We start from the raw sequence: 16,955 nt of genomic DNA, 5'->3' as shown, positions 1-16,955 counted from the left end.
TCAAGTGGGCATCTATGGGGCAAGGCAGTCTTGCAGGGGTGGGTGGTGTGAGAATGACCGACTGCTTAGAAATAAACAAAGGCCAGAAAGACAGAGAGCAGAGACCATTTCAGTGCAGAGAATGGACCAAAGTCTTCCTTAGAAAGATATTAGAAGAGCCCAACAGGGACAGCTGAACATCCATCCCTTCTGATACCCCTGCTTCCAACAGGTGCCTCTATGAAGTGGACGTAAAGATAGCAGATCTCTTCTGTGGTTTAATCCCATCGCTTGGTACCCAGAGATAGGCTGCCTCTGAAGCTGGAGGTTCCATCACAGCCATTATGAGACTCCCTTTCTTCCCCCTATGAATACGCCCAATTCTTTCATGTGCGCCATCCGTGCCTCTGGTGACCTATCCCATCTCACGGCCACGAATCCTGCATGTTTGTTACACGCCGGGAGAAAGAGGCCCCTCCATCCCACCCAGAGGATTTTGGGCCAGCTCAAGTGAGTGATGAGAGGAAAACAATGTGGAATGCCCAAAGGGCGACTCAGGGAGGAGGCAATTGCCTCAAGGTCTCTCTCTCTCTCACACACACACACACACACACCCCTCGTTCCAGAGGGTGGAAGAATCAGGGTGTCAGCCAAGCACACAAGGCATATATACATCCTGCACTGATTCTGTGGGTCCCTACATTTCTACGACTCCCGTGAAATGAAATTAAAACCTCCCAAGTCCCAAGAAGAATGTTAGGGTTGTTTGTACAGGCCAAGGCCTGGTTAATGTTGATGTTGCCTCCTTACTAATGCTCACTGGGCGACCTTGGGCTAGTCCTTCTCCTCTCTCAGTGTGACCTACCTCACAGGGTTGTTGTGAGGATGAAACAGAGGGGAGAGGAGAACCATCAACATCTTGGAGTGGGGGGGGAGGGGAAAATATAAATGTAAGAATTTAAAAAAGGCATTGCTGGATGAGAACTTTATGGATTTTGTATTGTCACGATTTAAGAAATAATTCTGGCTTTTATGCATTTTGTTCTGTTGCTTTTTGACTTTTTTTGCTGTATAAAGTGGCTGAGCGCCACTGTGGCATAGTGGTTAGAGAGTTGTATTGAGACCTGGGAGAGACCATGGTTCAAATCCCCCCACGTAGTCATGAAGCTCGCAGGGTGACTGCCTCAATCCCTCACAGTCTAACCAACCTCACAGGTTTGTTGCATGGATTAAATGAAGAGGAGGAGAACCATGTATGCCACTTTGAGCTCCTTGGAGGAAAAAGTGGGAAATAAACACAACAAACTGATAAATAAATGGCAGAATTAGTATCAACAACAGCTTGGGTGGATGGATTTCAATGAGTATCCATTTAAAATGCTTTAGAGCACAGCACATACAACACCCCTGCAAGGGAGGCTCACATACACACATACACACACTGTATCCATTAATCCCATATTCCAAGTGGTAAAACTGAGGCTGAGGAGAACAGATCCTTGCCTAAAATGAGCTGCTGCTAGACAGTTTTGTGGCTGGTGCCAAGCGCAGTCCTGACACGGAAGAAGGGGAATCCCCAATCTTACTAACAGAGAGGAAACCCCCTCTCCACCCCCCCTTACTCCAGATGCAGGAAGAACAGCATGTCTGGAATAAGGACCAGTGTTGCCTAGTGGTTAGAGCATCAAACAAGGACCTGGGAGAAGCTAGGGTTCAAATCCCACTCAGCCATGATGCTCACTTGTTGACCATAGTGACCAGTCCCCGCCTCTCAGTCCCTAACCTACCTCACAGGGTTGTTGTGAGAATAAAAGAGAACCCCCATATGCCACCCTGAGCTCCTGGGAGGAAAGTTGGGACAGAAATGCAATAAATGAAGAAATACTTTGACTTTGCGTGATGTGCAAACCGGACCAGAGCTCTACCTTACGTGAGCCAATGTGCTGTAAGGGTTAGAGTGCTGGGACCTGAGCGGCCTGCGTTCAAATCCCCCTGCCACTCAGAAACTCTGGGTGGGTGACCTTGAGGTTCAGTCACACTGCCTCTCAGCCTGGCCTACCGCACAGGGTTGTTGTGAGGGGAGGGAAAGAACCATGTATGCCACCTTGAGCTCATTCGAGGAAAGAAGCTAGGGTGCAAATGCAGTAAATAAATAAATAAGCGAGCAAGCAGGCAATCTGCAGGTGCCAGAGTCTCCCTTTCCCATGGAAGGAAAAAGCGATAAACAGGGTATTTGTGGCCAAACCGGCCACGGAGAAGGGGAGCTCCTACCTGTGCCTCCCAAATGCAGCTCTGGAGAGCCCCTCGGGGCAGAGGCCTGTCTACTTCTCTTCCCCCCCACACACACACACACTTCCAAACCTCCCCTCGGCGATGCGGCGGCGGCGCCCTGCATCCCTTCCCTGGAGCAGGGAGGGCGATGCCTCTCGGAGCATCCGAGAACGCGCCGGCCACTTACGCAACGATCCGGATCCCGGAGAAGAACGCCAGCCCGGCTCCGGAGTCACTCCGGATTGCCCCCGCCCGCTGCACCAGGCGCGCACCAGCGAGGCTTACCATGGCAGGAGGAAGCGGCCGGGATTGATGGATGGATGGGGCCGGCAGGTGAGGTCTGCGGGGCTGGCTCCGTTCCTCTCCCAGCCGGGCGCCGGATTAGGGCAGCCGACCGAGGCAGGCAAGCAGGCGGCCATGTGACCGGCGGCAGGACGGGCGGGGGAGCCTGCCTGTCTCCCTCCCTCCCTCCGGGCCTCTGCGGCGGAGTTCACAGGACGCCAGAGTGTCTCTGAGCATGGGTAGTGGGCAGCGCTCCCTCTCTCTCTCTCTCTCTCCGAGCCAGCGCGGGACCCTCCGCGGCTCCAGAACGGGGCGGAGTCTCTGGGCACGTGCAGAGGGCAGAGCTGGCATTTGAACCCGGGGCGTGGGCTGATGCTGTTGAAAGGAGCAACGGGACGCCCCTGCTTCGGAAAGGAGGAGGCAGGATTGGAAGAAAGGGGGAGGGGGAAACAGGTGCTTTCGGGGAAAAGAGCATATGCAGAGTGCAGAACTGCTGTAAGCGTGGAGTGGAGTCCAGGGCCAACTGCAGCTTCAAAAATATTGTAAAAGCAGATGCTCTGCCACCACTGAGCCAAGATTCCAGGCCTCATAGTTACAAGGGCTGCTTTAAAATAGGGAAACTGTACTAACTCAGATCTTTGGTCCATCTAGCTTCAGTATCGCCTACACTGACTGGCAGCGGTTCTCCGGGATTTGAGGTAGGGGGTATTCTGACTCCTACCAGGAGATTCCAGTGTTTGATTGAACCTGGAACCTTCTGCCTGCAAAGCTACTGTTTAGCTGCCTAGCAGCTCTAACCCACAGGACATTAAAACAAAATATTTATATATAAAAAATCATTCCAGTAGCACCTTAGAGACCAACTAAGTTTGTTCTTGGTATGAGCTTTCGTGTGCATGCACACGAAAGCTCATACCAAGAACAAACTTAGTTGGTCTCTAAGGTGCTACTGGAATGATTTTTTAAATTTTGTTTTGACTACGGCAAACCAACACGGCTACCTACCTGTAACTAGAACTACAGGACGTTGGATCTGGGCTTCCAAGCAGCTCAGGCTTAGCAGAGTTCTCTCAGTTTACCTCGTTGCTTACTGCTTTAATTTACCTCGTTTTACATTTTGCAAGTCTCTCAGGGTTAGTATAGCAGCACAGAAAAGCAGAGTACAGGTGTTGAAAGTAAACCACCTCCATCTGCAAACGGAGGCCACAACTAGAAGCTTTGCAGGTCATCGATCTGAGCTGCCTGACGGCTCAGGTTTAGCAAGGTTCACTGCGTGATGTGAAGGAGGCGGGAAAGAGCAGGCCAAAATGAGGAGATCAGCAAAGTGGGCGGCAGGGATGAAGAGAGCAAGAGCTCTGAAGCAGGGTGTTTCCCTTTTCGCTCGTGGAGAGCTGGCAGGACGGAGGACTCTGCCGCAAGGAAGCAAAGAACCGTGGAAGTCTAAATCTGTAGCCTGTGCACTGAGCGCCTTCCTCCAAGATCTGGGATTACTGAGGATTACCCTCTTAGGCCTTCCAGATCAGATGCATTTCTCTGCCACAGCAGCAACATTTCTGGTGCGCCTCCCCCCTGGATTTGCAAGGCAAAACCCAGACTGGAGAAGAGGGGGGGAAGGCAAGGAAGAGGAGACACAGTAGAAGTTTGCAAAATTATGCTTGGCATGGAGAAAGCAGATAGAGAGAAGTCTTTCCTCCTCTCTCGTAACACTAGATACCGTGGACATCCAATGAAGCTGAATGTTAGAAGACTCAGGACAGATAAAAGGAAGGACTTCTCCATACAGCACAGAGTTAATCTATGGAACTCACTGCCACAGGAAGCAGTGACGGCCACCAACCTGGATGGCTTCAAAGGGAGACTGGAGGCAGAATTCACACCTGTCAATCAGTGTGCCTCTTTGGGTTCAGACACCAGGAAGTTTAGTTTGGTCAGAATCGAATATACACTTCCAGAGTTAATGCTAAACACATTGCTTCTGGTAAATGAGCCACCATAACCGCTAGAGGGCCATGAAAATTTGTGTCCCGGGCTTTTTTAGACTCATCACCTTTTACCTTTTTACCCAGGTACTATCTGCAGCCAAAGGGGTACGTTGGTTGCTAGATGTGAACTATACAGTATTGGCATTCTTTTCGGCTCTCCTACCTCACAACTTGTGCTCAGATCTTGCTTGCATGTTTCCCACAGGCATCTGGTTGGCTACTGTGAGAACAGGATGCTGGACTAGGTGGGCCATTGGCCTGATCCAGCAGGGCTCTTCTTATGTTCTCATGCCAGGGCAACATCTCATGAATCTGGTGCTGCACTGCAATGGGGAACCCAGGATACTGCTTGATGCTGAGCCAGGCCACTAGTCCATCTAGTTCAATAGTGTCAGCACTGACTGGCAGCAGCTTTCAGACAGGGAGTCTTTCCCCCTCCCCCAGTCCTGTTTGGAGATGCCCTTGGGGATTGAACCTGGGACAGGCTGCATGCCAAGCAGGTGCCCTGCTGCTGAACTACGGCCCTTCCCCAATTTCTGCCATTCTGCACCTTTGCAAAATGTGCCCTTTTGCCAGAGGAAGTGCACACACCCTCCCTGGTGAAAATAGCCACATTTTGGCACCTGGTGAGGAAAAGGAGGGGGAAACCCACAGGCGCATGTGTGCAGCACATTGTTATGCCCTGCTGTGCTCCTGTTGACCTCAGCAGGGCTTGCAGAGAGGAGGCCTTCCTAGGGGATGCTGCCTGCCAGATCCCAGCAGCCTACCTCCCACTGTGCTCTGGCCCTTGAAATCTGTGGCTCTGGGCGGCTGCTTATCTACTTGCCTCACAGCAGGGCTGGCCCTTGGAGAAAGGGAGAAGCCTAGCATCATCACAGGTTACAACCCCGGCAGCATGTAAGGCTAGTTGGAAATCGGCTGCAGGTAGCAAAACACGGCAGGCAGCAAACAGCACATGGCGATGTGCTGAAAATGCAGGCACAATCTCTCCAAAGCCGCCAACGGGGACAGCGTGCCGTAAAGAGCTGCACAGCCAGCCGGGAACTGTGCAAGGAGCCTGGCACATGGGGTGCTTGCAACAGATGCTTTGGCACACAGTGCCAAGAGGGGAGCTGGCAGTAGCCACGGTTGGAGGCTGTCAATGGCAGCATTTGGAGCCCGAGCAAATCAAAGTAGCACCTGCTGGGGAAGCGGGAGAAGAAATGGCAATAAACCTTGAAGCAGGTGGCATAAATCTTCTTTTGAGCAGCGAGCTTCACCATCCTTATCATCATCATCATAAAATTGGAGAGTTGGAAGGGACTTCCAAGGGTCATCTAGTCCAACCCCCTGCAGTGCAGGAATCACAGCTGAAGAATCAATCCCCAATACATAACCAAACATCCTCTGCTTAAAAACCTCCAACCGAGGACATTCCACCACCTTTGGAGGTTGTCCGCTCAACTGTCAAACGGCTCTTACTGTCAGAAAGTTCTTCCTAATGTTGAGTCGGAATCTCCTTTCTTGTCATTTGAATCCACTGGTTTGGCTCCTTTCCTCTGGAGAAGAAGAAAAGAAGATGGCTCCATCTTCCATGTGGGTGGAAGCCCTTTGGATATATGAAGATGGCTCTCACATCACATCTCAGTCTTCTCTTCTCCAGGCTAAACTTACCAAGCTCCCTCCACTGTGCCTCATAAATAAGGCTTGGTTGCCGGACCCTTGATCATCTCGGTCACACTCCTCTACACATGTTCCAGCTTGTCAATATCCTCCTTGAACCAGGATCCCCAGAACTGATCACAGTACTCCAGGTGTGGTCTGACCAAGGCAGAATAGAGTCGTACTATTACTTGCCTTGACCGGGATACTAGACTTCCGTTGATGCAGCCAAGAATAGCATTAGGGGTTTTTGCTGCTGCATCACACTGTTCACTCATGTCAAGCTTGTGGTCTACTAAGACCCCTAGATATTTTCACATGCACTACTGTCAAGCCAGGTGTCCCCCATTCTATATCCTATCCAGAGCCCTGCTGGATTAGATACGCAACAGAGGTGGAATCTAGACACATAAAAAACACTGTGAAAATGCTCTTTTGAAAAGCATTTTGAAAAATATATGGAATTTGCCAGAAGAAGAAGAAGAAGAAGAGTTTGGATTTGATATCCCGCTTTATCACTACCTGAAGGAGTCTCAAAGCGGCTAACATACTCCTTTCCCTTCCTCCCCCACAACAAACACTCTGTGAGGTGAGTGGGGCTGAGAGACTTTAAAGAAGTGTGACTAGCCCAAGGTCACCCGGCAGCTGCATGTGGAGGAGCGGAGACACGAACCCGGTTCACCAGATTACGAGTCTACCGCTCTTAACCACTACACCACACTGGCTCTCACCATCTCCATCTAGTGTCACATTTGTATAATGCACTTAAAACGTTATATTTGCAGCTGTATAGCTGAGTCCGTGGCCTCAGGTGTCACCAGTGACCAGGTTTCACAACCATTGGTGGAGGAACGGGGGTGGGAGGAGTACACCGCCCCCGGCACCATCGTGGAGGGGGGTACCATCACGGCCACACACCCCAGACACGTGCCGCGCACCCTCCCACCGCACCGGGCGCCACGCCCCCACAGGCAGCACACCACGCCGCCGGGACGCACGCCAGCCACGCCACACCTGCTCTCCAACCCCAGTGCCAGAGCATGCAGCTTCGCCACTCCCTGGATCCAGCAGCGATCTGAACACAGGGACACAGCAAAGGCACCAGAGGGAGGTTCCAGGTTCTGAGCTGACCACTGGAGATGAGGAGGCTACCCTGCCCAAGGCTGTCCAACAGGAACCCCACAAGGAAACCCTACCCCCCCCAACTACCAGGGCCTGTAGGGGCAGGGCCCAGACTTTTCCCAAGCCACCAGACATCTCCCACTGCAGATCACCAGTCCAGTGGCCCAGGGAGAAGGCAGGAGAAGGCTGTGGAACAGAGGAGGCATGCCCTTCTTCAGGTGCCAGACCTGATTTCTGTACCACCTTCAGCTGGCTCACCAGCAGCCACCAAACCAGAAGAAGGCAGGCCTCACCTTTAGGACACATGCTTTGCTTATATCTAGGCTGGATTACTGCAGTGCATTCAGCATGCGGCTGCCCTTAGAGATTGTATGGAAGCTTCAACTAGGGCAGACTTGTAGGAGCTGGGTGCTCTGATCCTATCGCACCCATCCTGCGTCCATGATGCAGGCTACCTGTTTGCTTCTGAGTCAAATTTAAGGTGCCGCTATTGGTCTTTAAGGCCCTCAGCATTTGGTTTAGTGCAACAGTTTACATACACGACATAGCATCATTAGGTTACAAAGTATAATAAAACTCAACAATCGGAAAGCATACTTTTTAACACTTGTTAAAATAACCAGGTCAGCAGATGTTCAACAGTTTCATTTTGTGTGTCTGGGACCATTAGGAACTGAATCAAGGCATTTCGTCCAGCCACCTAATTTTCACCAAATAAACATACACATTTTTATGAAGCGATTTCTCCATCATGTAATGTTTGTTCTGTATGTTATTTTCATTATTATATGCTCTTTTATGCATACTTGCCCCCAGCATATGCATTTTTGCGCACATTGCTTTGCTGCCGAACTGCTTTGCAAAATTCGGAGGATTCCAAGGGACAGTTGCATTTTAGTTCACCAATTGCAAATGAGGTCGGTTTGTCTTTAAATGCAAACAGAATAAAATTCCTCCCCTTTCCCCTCCCCCTCCCTGTCACCCCCACCCACCCCAACTCGTGGGATGGACCACCCTTAAACCCAGCTTCCTGGGAAGGGAGGGAGGCTGCAGCAGCTCGTGGCTCATGGGGAAAGAGCTATAATTATCTACAGAGGCCAGATTTTATTTTGGGAGGATCTGGCCCGCTGCCCAGGCCTCTCTTCCCAACAGCCAAACCCAGCAGGGCCAGACCTGTTGCAGAGGCAAGCACCCAGACTGCAGAGCAACATTCATCTTATCCATTCTTGCAGTAGTCCCCAGACACCTGTTTCACGTAGCACATGCTTCACACAGGAGGCAGTGAGGGCCCCAACCTAGATGGCTTTGAATGAGGATTCGGCAAAATTCATGGAGGAGAGGGCTATCAAAGGCTACTGGCCACAATGCCTAAGCTCTGTCTCCACAGTCAGAGGCAGGGATGCTTCTGAATACCAGGTGCTAAAAACTGCAGAAGAGGAGAGGGCTTATGTTCAAATCCTATTTGCCTGTTTCCCAAAAGAGGCATTTGGATGCCTACTGTGAGAACAGGATGCTGGGATAGCTCACTTGGTAGAGTATGAGGCTCTTAATCTCAGGGTTGTGGGTTTGAGCCCCACATTGGGCAAAACACTCCTGCACTGTAGAGGGCTGGAGTAGATGACTCTTGGGGTCCCTTCCAACTCTATGATTCTGTGTTCTTATGTTCTCCACCCCTTTTTAGCCAGCCTTGCTTAATTTTATTTTAATAAACCAGCCTTGCTCTTGTGTCTTTAACAGCCACCCGATGTGCAACAATTCAGCAGGTGAAGCTGTTCCTAGTGAAGTCCATTAGTATACCTGTCAGAGTGGCACATCCACCTTGAAGCCCTCGAGCAATCCTGTGGACTTTGCATAGGCACAATTAGCCAGAAGGGGAATTAAAACAGAGGCGACGCCCAAGGGTTTTTAAATATATTCAATTTTGTTTTCAAACTTCAGGGGAGGGGAGTCCACTGGTAGGGAGAGAGAAGCACAACTCTCACCTGCAAGGGCATGGGACCAGCAGACTTAAGGGTAGGGAGACACACACACACTCTCTCTCTCTTTTGCAATGTTGACTGACTGCTGAGAGGTAAAAAAAAACAAAAACAGACAACCAGGTGGGAGAAGGAATGGAATGGAAAACGAGGCAGGAGGAAGAGATATTAAAAGAGTAGAAGGAACTCTCTTGCTGTCTAGTGCTGATTGCACTTTAAAATGATCAAACACTTTAAAAAGGGGGGGGGGAATCACATGAAGTTAGACACAGAGCAGAGATACTAACTTTTGTTGTTTCTCCCTGCTCAGCCACAGGCTGGGAAAGGGGTGAGACTCTGAGGCAGAACATCTGCTCTGCATGTAGAAGGATCGATATTTATTATTATTATTATTATTATTATTATTATTATTATTATTATTATTATTATTATTATTATATTTCCCCAGCCACTCGGGGCGGCTTCCAACAGAGATTAAAAATACATTAAAACATCAATCATTAAAAACTTCCCTTTATTTCTGGGTCGGGTTGAGAGAGACCCCCTTGCCTGAAATCCAGGAGTGCCACTGCCAGTCAGCGGTGAGCTAGATGGACCAATGGTCTGACTTGGCATAAGGCCATTTCCTACACCTGCTTTGCATCCAGAAGGCCCCAGTTTCAATCCCCAGCATCTCTAAATAGGAGCAGGAAAGATGCCAAAATGAAACCTTGGACAGCTGCTGCCAGTCTGTGAAGACAATACTAAGCTTGATGGGTTAATGGCTTTAATACCCACACACCAAGGTTTTGTTAAGGGACCCCATTTGAAGGGCTATATGTGATCAAGGAAATACCTCCCCGCTGTAGCCAAGATCCTCACACCTACAAGTAAGGGATTCTATAGCTGTGATTCCTGCCTTGCAGGGGGTTGGACTAGATGAACACTTGGGCTCCCTTTGAACTCTATAATTCTAAGATTTTCAGTTCCAGTCACCAGTGGTTTCCAGCAACGTCAATTAAGTTTCCGCCTGGTAGTTTCATCTCATTTTATTTACTCACATTTACGGAAGTGCAACTGGCGACACCTATTAATTGCCCCTTGTGATTGCTCCGCTGTCAGAATCTGTTCCCACCAGGTGTGGCAGCGGAAGCTTCAATTACAAGTTTCTTAATATTCTTTTCCTTTTTTTAAAAAAAAGTGTACTATTTTACTGTTTTCCAAAAAATGAAGGAGTAACAGGAGGTCAGTCGTTAAAACTTGTCCACCCTCAGAGCAGAAGTCGATTAGAAGAGAGTCTTCCTTCTGGCTAATCCTACAGCCATCAACCTTGGTGGCCTCCACAATGTATAGGAAACAAATAGATTGGAGAGGATTCAGGCAGAAGAATGTCTGGCCAGTTGTTAAATCAACACTGCCACCTCCTGGGTGAACTCAGATTGCTTGCATCCCATTTCTATTGACATAAGATAGGAAATGTGCAGATGAGGACAACCGAAGACGGAAAAGGGCCTGAGAACCAAGCCTTGTGAGGAAGGGTGAAGGGGGTTGGGGATGTTTAGCCTGGAGAAGAGGAGACTGAGAGGTGATATGATATCTCAAGGGCTGGCACATGGAAGACGGAGCAAGCTTGTTTTCTCCTGCTCTGGAGGGTAGGACTTGAACCCATGGATTCAAGTTACAAGAATAGAAATTCCGACTAAACATTAGGAAGAACTTTCTGAGGGTAAGAGCTGTTCCACAGTGGAATGGACTCACTTGGAAGTTGGCAGAGGTTTATAAGCAGAGGCTGCATGGCCACCAGTCAGGGATTCTTTAGCTGTGATTTCTGCGTTGCAGGGGGTTGGACAAGATGACCCCTCGGGATCCCTTCCAGCTCTATAATTCTGTGATTCTATGCATCTATAACTGGCCACATGGGTCCCAGTCAGACCTGTTTCCACCACTGCTCTGCATGTGCCAACTGGTCACACCTGAAGGCTGTCAGGTTGGAAAATGAAGGGAATAAATTCGGAAGAAGACTACCTCCATCTCTCATTACACTAGGACTCATCATGGACATCCCATGAAGCTGAATGTTGGAAGATTCAAGACACACTTCAATCTTCATGCAACGCTGAATTAAACTGTGGAACTCGCTCCCACAGGAGGCTAGGATGGCCACTAACCCGGATGGTTATAGAAGAAGATTAGACAAGTTCATAATATGACTATGAATGACATACAGTACTAGCCAAACTGGCTATGTTTGGCCGCCTCTGTCGGAGGCAGGACATACCCACACCCACAATACCAGCTGCTGGGAATCCCAAATGGGGAGAATTGCCATTGCTCATTGTGAGGACTAGATGGGTCCCCTTGGCCTGCTCGTCTGGTGGTCTTATCTTGCAAAGGAACTGAGAGGCAACTGTTAGGATGGGCAAGCAGCCCTGGCTATGAGACAGTATCCCTGAGTGCATTATTATTATAATAGGTATGAGAGCCAGTGTGGTGTAGTGATCAGACTGTCAAACTAGGTCCTGGGAGATCAGTCATGCCCTCTCAGCCTAACCTACTCATAGAATTGTTGTGAGGCCCTGATAGTCATTTAAACCTCCTCCACCCCCCCACCTGCCCCACCTGGAATAAATAAATAAATAAATAAATAAATAAAATAACTCCTTTTGACTTGTCAGCTGCTTGTGACATGTTATAAGAATTTACAATTCTTTTATATATATATTATAATTGTTACTAATTTTCCAAGCAAACAGGCCACATGTCTGAGGCAGACAGGTCTCACACCATTTTGACTCTCAAAATGACCAAATGTTTACCAAATGGGTCTCTGCAAGGAAGGAGGGGTGAGGGATTTAATTGTTCCAGGAATTACGGTAAAGAAGATTAACATCTCAAAGGAATGGCCAGGCTACTGAGAAGAGACATCAGATAATGCTTTTTTGTGTGGTGTAGGTGTGATGCATCTGGGTGATGAGCTTGGGTTACACCTCTTCCGTGATTGATGTTTCTGGGGGTGGGCTAGACTCCAGGAGGGATTTTGAAATGTCTTTATAAGAGCATGCTGGCTTTGTTCTGGGTCTTTTCCCTGAAAAGCATAGCCCGAAAATACTTTAGAATAAAAACACACACAGCTCATTGAAATCCACAAAGCACCCCCCCCCCACCAATGGCAGAGAAAAAGTTCAGCAGCCCAAACTCACAGCAAACGGCATCATCATAGCCCAACAAAGGTCTAGGAGTGGGGGCAGATAAGATGTCAAGGACAGCACCAGGCAGACCTCACTAGGGAGAGTGCGTTCTACAGGCAGGGAGCCACAACCAAAAAGCTCCTGCTCTCCCTTGCCATCACCCTCTGAGACTTCACTTAAAGGAAGCACCCAGAGAAGGGTCTCAGGATGAAGACCTAAGAGTCTGGTTGGGCTCATAGCCAAGGAGAGGCATTCCAGAAGATATTGGGGTCCTGAGCCATCAACAGCTTTGTAGGTCAGAAACCCATCATTTTGATTGGGGTGTGGAAACCTAGGTTTCCCTTCTGCAATGTGGGACACCTTCATCCTCCTCGGAGTCTTCCACTTGAGTCAGACGACCAATGTACTGTCTGACTAACGGGAGAGCCATCCGTTGGTCAGATATGCACAAATGATGAATTAGCTTGATAAAACTTTCTGAGAGTTCAACTTTCCCCCCTCCAAGGTGTCCAATGATGGGTGGGGGACGGAAGCTGGGAGGTGACCCGTAGTAACATGAATTGCATCTGGTTCCCAAAGTGGGTGTTTGCACCCCCTGGGGGGCCGTGGGATTGCCAAGGCGGGTGCTAAGAGGCATGGGGGGGGGCACTGGAGCTAGTATCCCTGGATCCTCAGTTCTGTTGAATTCATTCGACCAAATAGTTCTAATTCGCTTTTGATTAAATGTGCAAAGAATAGTTACCGTTTTGAATTGTGTTCTTTTATTATCTTCCCGAGCGGTTCTTGCCAACCATGATTCTGAATAACGCTTTTTAAAGGTTTGGGGCGCTGGGGTGAGTTTAGGGAACCAAATGCTTGGGGGCCACACCTAAAGTATGATGTTCAAAGGTAAGACCATTACTATTTTGAGGTCTACTTTTAATCCACCCTGTACCTCCTGAATAAAAGAGTAGACCTTACCTCCCTCGAGGGGGTTGGATCCAATCCAACTGAGCTGGCAAGTCACTCAAATACTAAACTGCTGAAGGGAACGTCACACAGAGGGTCTCTCTTACCTCTTCGTCTGGTGGGTTCAAGGAGGCATCGTCCCAAGCAGGGAAGAGGTTGGAGAGATGGGCGGTCAGGAGGTGGCAAGGACGAGAAAGAGAAGGGGACCAAATTAGTGCAGCGTCACACCCAAGAGGTAAGCAGAGGGGCTTTGTAGGAGCCTCAGAACCCCCATGGCTGTCAGGATGGATGCATTTGGGCGACCAGGGAGAGCTGGCTTATTCTCCTCCCCCACCCATGAGAAACACCCCCCACTCACCCATTGCATCCATCCTAAAATACATCCATCTCAGTCCAGGGAATCCCAACAGCTGTGGAACTTCCAGTGCAAACACAGGAGTTCCCAAATCATGCAGTGCCTGACTTTGCCCCCTAGCAATACTAGATCCGGCCCTTGCCCTGCAAGGCTCCACCCCAGGATCTCCAACACTCTGCCCTTTGATTTCAGCCGCAGGGAGAAGGAAAGGGGGGTGCCATGGGGTGGACCGCCCTGGGTGTCACTCCTGAGGGGGGTGACAAAATGCTGGGTGGCACAGTGCGGGGCCTGCAGCACACCCGAGCCACGCGTCTCTCCTGGGAGTGACGCTGTGGCTTGGGCACCCGCAGGCTCTGCGCTGCCCCCAAATGGTCCGCCTACCGCCTCCCCCTCAGCTGTAGGGCGAATGAGTGGGAGGAGGCAGGCAGACTCCTCGGAGGCCCCGCCCCTGGCGCCCTATCGGCTTGCTCTGCTGCTGTTCAGCCACAGAAGATATGGCAACTCTTAGCATTTTTATCATTATTATGATGACTACTGGTAGTATTGTTTTAGTCGTCGTTGCTATTAATGAGATGGTGATGGTGATTGAATTATTGTAGTTCCACCCATGTACAAGGCTCGGTACACAATTAAAATAAGAAATTCCACCCTGGAGGATATGCAGCCCCAAACAACAAATTTAAACCATAAAAAAATCTATGCTTTAAAATGTGTAATTCACAATCCACAGCACCGTGTATAATAAAACTCGCTAACCAGCCCCAAAGGCCTTAGGAAAAAAAAAAGAGTTTTAAAAAGGGACTTAAATATAGGAAGTGAGGGGGCAGCCCACAAATGTTCCAGAAGACAATTCTGAAAATAATGGGAGAATTAACACTGCTGACCAGTCCTGGCCTTTTGACCACCTTTCAGTGCTGCTCCTGTCTTCCCTTAACCTTGCTACTCTGAGCCACAGGAAATTCTGGGTAAATTCAGAATTGCTGACTGAGTGATTGATTGGCTAATACCAACATAAGAAGAACCTTGCAGGATCAGGCCAATGGCCCATCTTAGTCCAGCATCCTGTTCTCACAGTGGCCAACCAGAAGCCCCCAATGGGACTCCCACAAGCAGGACTTCAGTGTAACTCTCTTCTACAACCTAAATGTAGGTTGCAAATCAGTTTCTGGTTTTAGTGGGTGATGGCAGCAAGGATTCTCTTTCTTAGCATTTCCAGAGGGCTAGACGTCTGCTTACAGAGAAGACAATGAAAAGCCTTGTGGTGCCTTTAATGTTGGAATACTGAATCCAATACTTAATGCTGGGAGATTCAGGGCAGACAAAAAAAATAAAGTCCTCCTTCGCACAACGCATAAACTATGGAACTTGCACCCGCAGGAGGCAGTGATGGCTACCAACCTACATGGCTTTAAGAGAGGATTGGGCAAATTTGTGGAGAATAAAGCTATCAGTGGCTACTGTCCATTGTGGGTTTTACTCTGGCTCCACAGCTGGAGGTAGCAATGCTTCTGAATACCACTTGCTGGGAACCACAGGAGGGGAGAGGGCTCAGGTCCTGCTTGCAGGTTTCCCATTTGGCCACTGTGAGAACAGGATGCTGGGCCATTGGTCTGATCCAGCAGGCTTTTATTGTGTCCTCCAGCCCACCTGTGGTGTGAATCAGTGGAGGAATGACAGGATTTTAATGGGCCATGCTTGTGAACTAACCTAGGGAGGGGCAAACCTGTCAATGTTAGTTTCTCTCTGCTCATTATCTTTATTTATGCTATTATTTATTCAAGCAGGGGTGGCCAGCTCCCAAGAGACTGCGATCTACTCACAGTTAAAAACTTGCAGTGAATCTACCCCCTTTTTGGGGTTCAGGTCAAAGTTTTTTAGGGAGGAGGAAAGCCCCTTTTTGGGGTGCAAGGCAATAATGTTGAGCTTCTTTGGGGGGAGCCAGTGATCTACCACAGACTTCTAGTGATCTACCAGTAGATCATGATCTACCTGTTGGACGTGCCTGATTTATTGCATCCCTACGCAACCTTCTTCTCCAGGGAGCGAATGGTTCTCCCTCCTCCTCTCACTTAATCCCCACAACAACCCTGTGAGGCAGTGGCTGATTCCCCCCCCCCCAAGTTCACCACCCAGTGAGCTTTGTGGTCGAGTTAGCCTACCTCACAGGATTGTTGTGGGGATTAATGGAAGAAGAGGGAGACCCACGGGCATGCCACCTTGAGCGCTTGGAGGAAATGGTGGAAATAAATAAATGTGCATGAACATCAAAGAACATTTGCCACTAAAAATGAAAGTGACGGGGAAAGAAAGGATGACTTTGCACAGGCTAACGGAAACAAAGAAAAAATGTCTGCAGCCAAGGCCTGCAAGGGGGGTGCATCAGATATAATGAAGAACCTCAAAATGTGTGGCACCTCTTTGGTAAGTCCTCTGCTGTTAATGAAGAATTTAGGGTAACTTCTATAGAATATTGATTCAGCTGCTGTGTAATGGGACCTGCTTCTTTTCTGATAGCAATTTATTTCTTATTGCGTTTCCCCCCCCCCACCTTTTTCTCTGGGGAGTTCAAGGCGGTGTACACATGGTCTTCCCCTTCTCATTTTATCTCCACGACAACCCAGTGAGGTAGATTTGGCAGAGAGCCAGTGATAGGCCCAAGGTCACCTAGTGAGTTTCACCGACGGGTGAGGATTCGAACCCCGGCCTCGCCCAGACCCTAGCCTAGACTGAAATTCTAAGCGCCATGCTGCACTGGTTCTCTGTGACGCCAACGGTGCAGTCTCAATGTGCATTTTACTCAGAAGCCCTGCTGTGTCCAGTGGGGTTTTACTCCTAAGTCAGGATCACGGCACGACTTAAGACGCCCCAATTGCTGGTCAATCAGCAGTGAATGGAATAACTAGAAAGTGGGCAACATCTTGATGGAAGGAGCAGCAAGTTTTTGTTAATCTGTGACACCGAACACACAACCCGATTTGGCCCTGGTCCTACATCTTCTTAGCAACCGCCCAGGGCTTGCAGGAAAAGGATCCCAGGAAGGGACAATTTCAGGAAAGGCCACAGAGCAATTTCAGCATAGACACAAAATGACAAATCAAAACGGGAACACTCTGCTTTCTTTCCCTTCCCTCTTGCCCCCTGGGGTTGTGCTCCAAAAACTTTACCCACCTTTCAGCCACCAGAGAACGTCCGTGCGCATCTCGTCCGAGACATCTAGAACAGAGGAAGAGGG

The 16,955-nt window shown here is 49.2% G+C and overlaps 1 protein-coding gene across 2 annotated transcripts in view; it reads right to left on the bottom strand.

The window, feature by feature from the left end:
• LOC117060124 (septin-5-like) overlaps positions 1 to 16,955 on the bottom strand; it is a 44,789-nt gene extending 27,834 nt beyond the window's left edge. Inside the window, exons 1-2 of one of the 2 annotated variants that reach the window (XM_033172248.1) lie at positions 16,892 to 16,955; positions 13,476 to 13,483 (exon numbers count right to left, since the gene is read on the bottom strand). In XM_033172248.1, the coding sequence (XP_033028139.1) occupies positions 13,476 to 13,483; positions 16,892 to 16,922 (39 nt within the window). In that variant the 5' untranslated portion in view covers positions 16,923 to 16,955. Of the gene's footprint in view, positions 1 to 2,535; positions 2,730 to 13,475; positions 13,484 to 16,891 lie in introns of those variants that run through there. The other variant, XM_033172250.1, reaches the window with a different exon arrangement.

The sequence above is a fragment of the Lacerta agilis genome, chromosome 15 (genome assembly GCF_009819535.1).
Source record: "Lacerta agilis isolate rLacAgi1 chromosome 15, rLacAgi1.pri, whole genome shotgun sequence".
NCBI lineage: Eukaryota > Metazoa > Chordata > Lepidosauria > Squamata > Lacertidae > Lacerta > Lacerta agilis.
The sequence above is the reverse complement of the archived record's forward strand: the minus strand, read 5'-3'. Positions and strand labels throughout refer to the sequence as shown.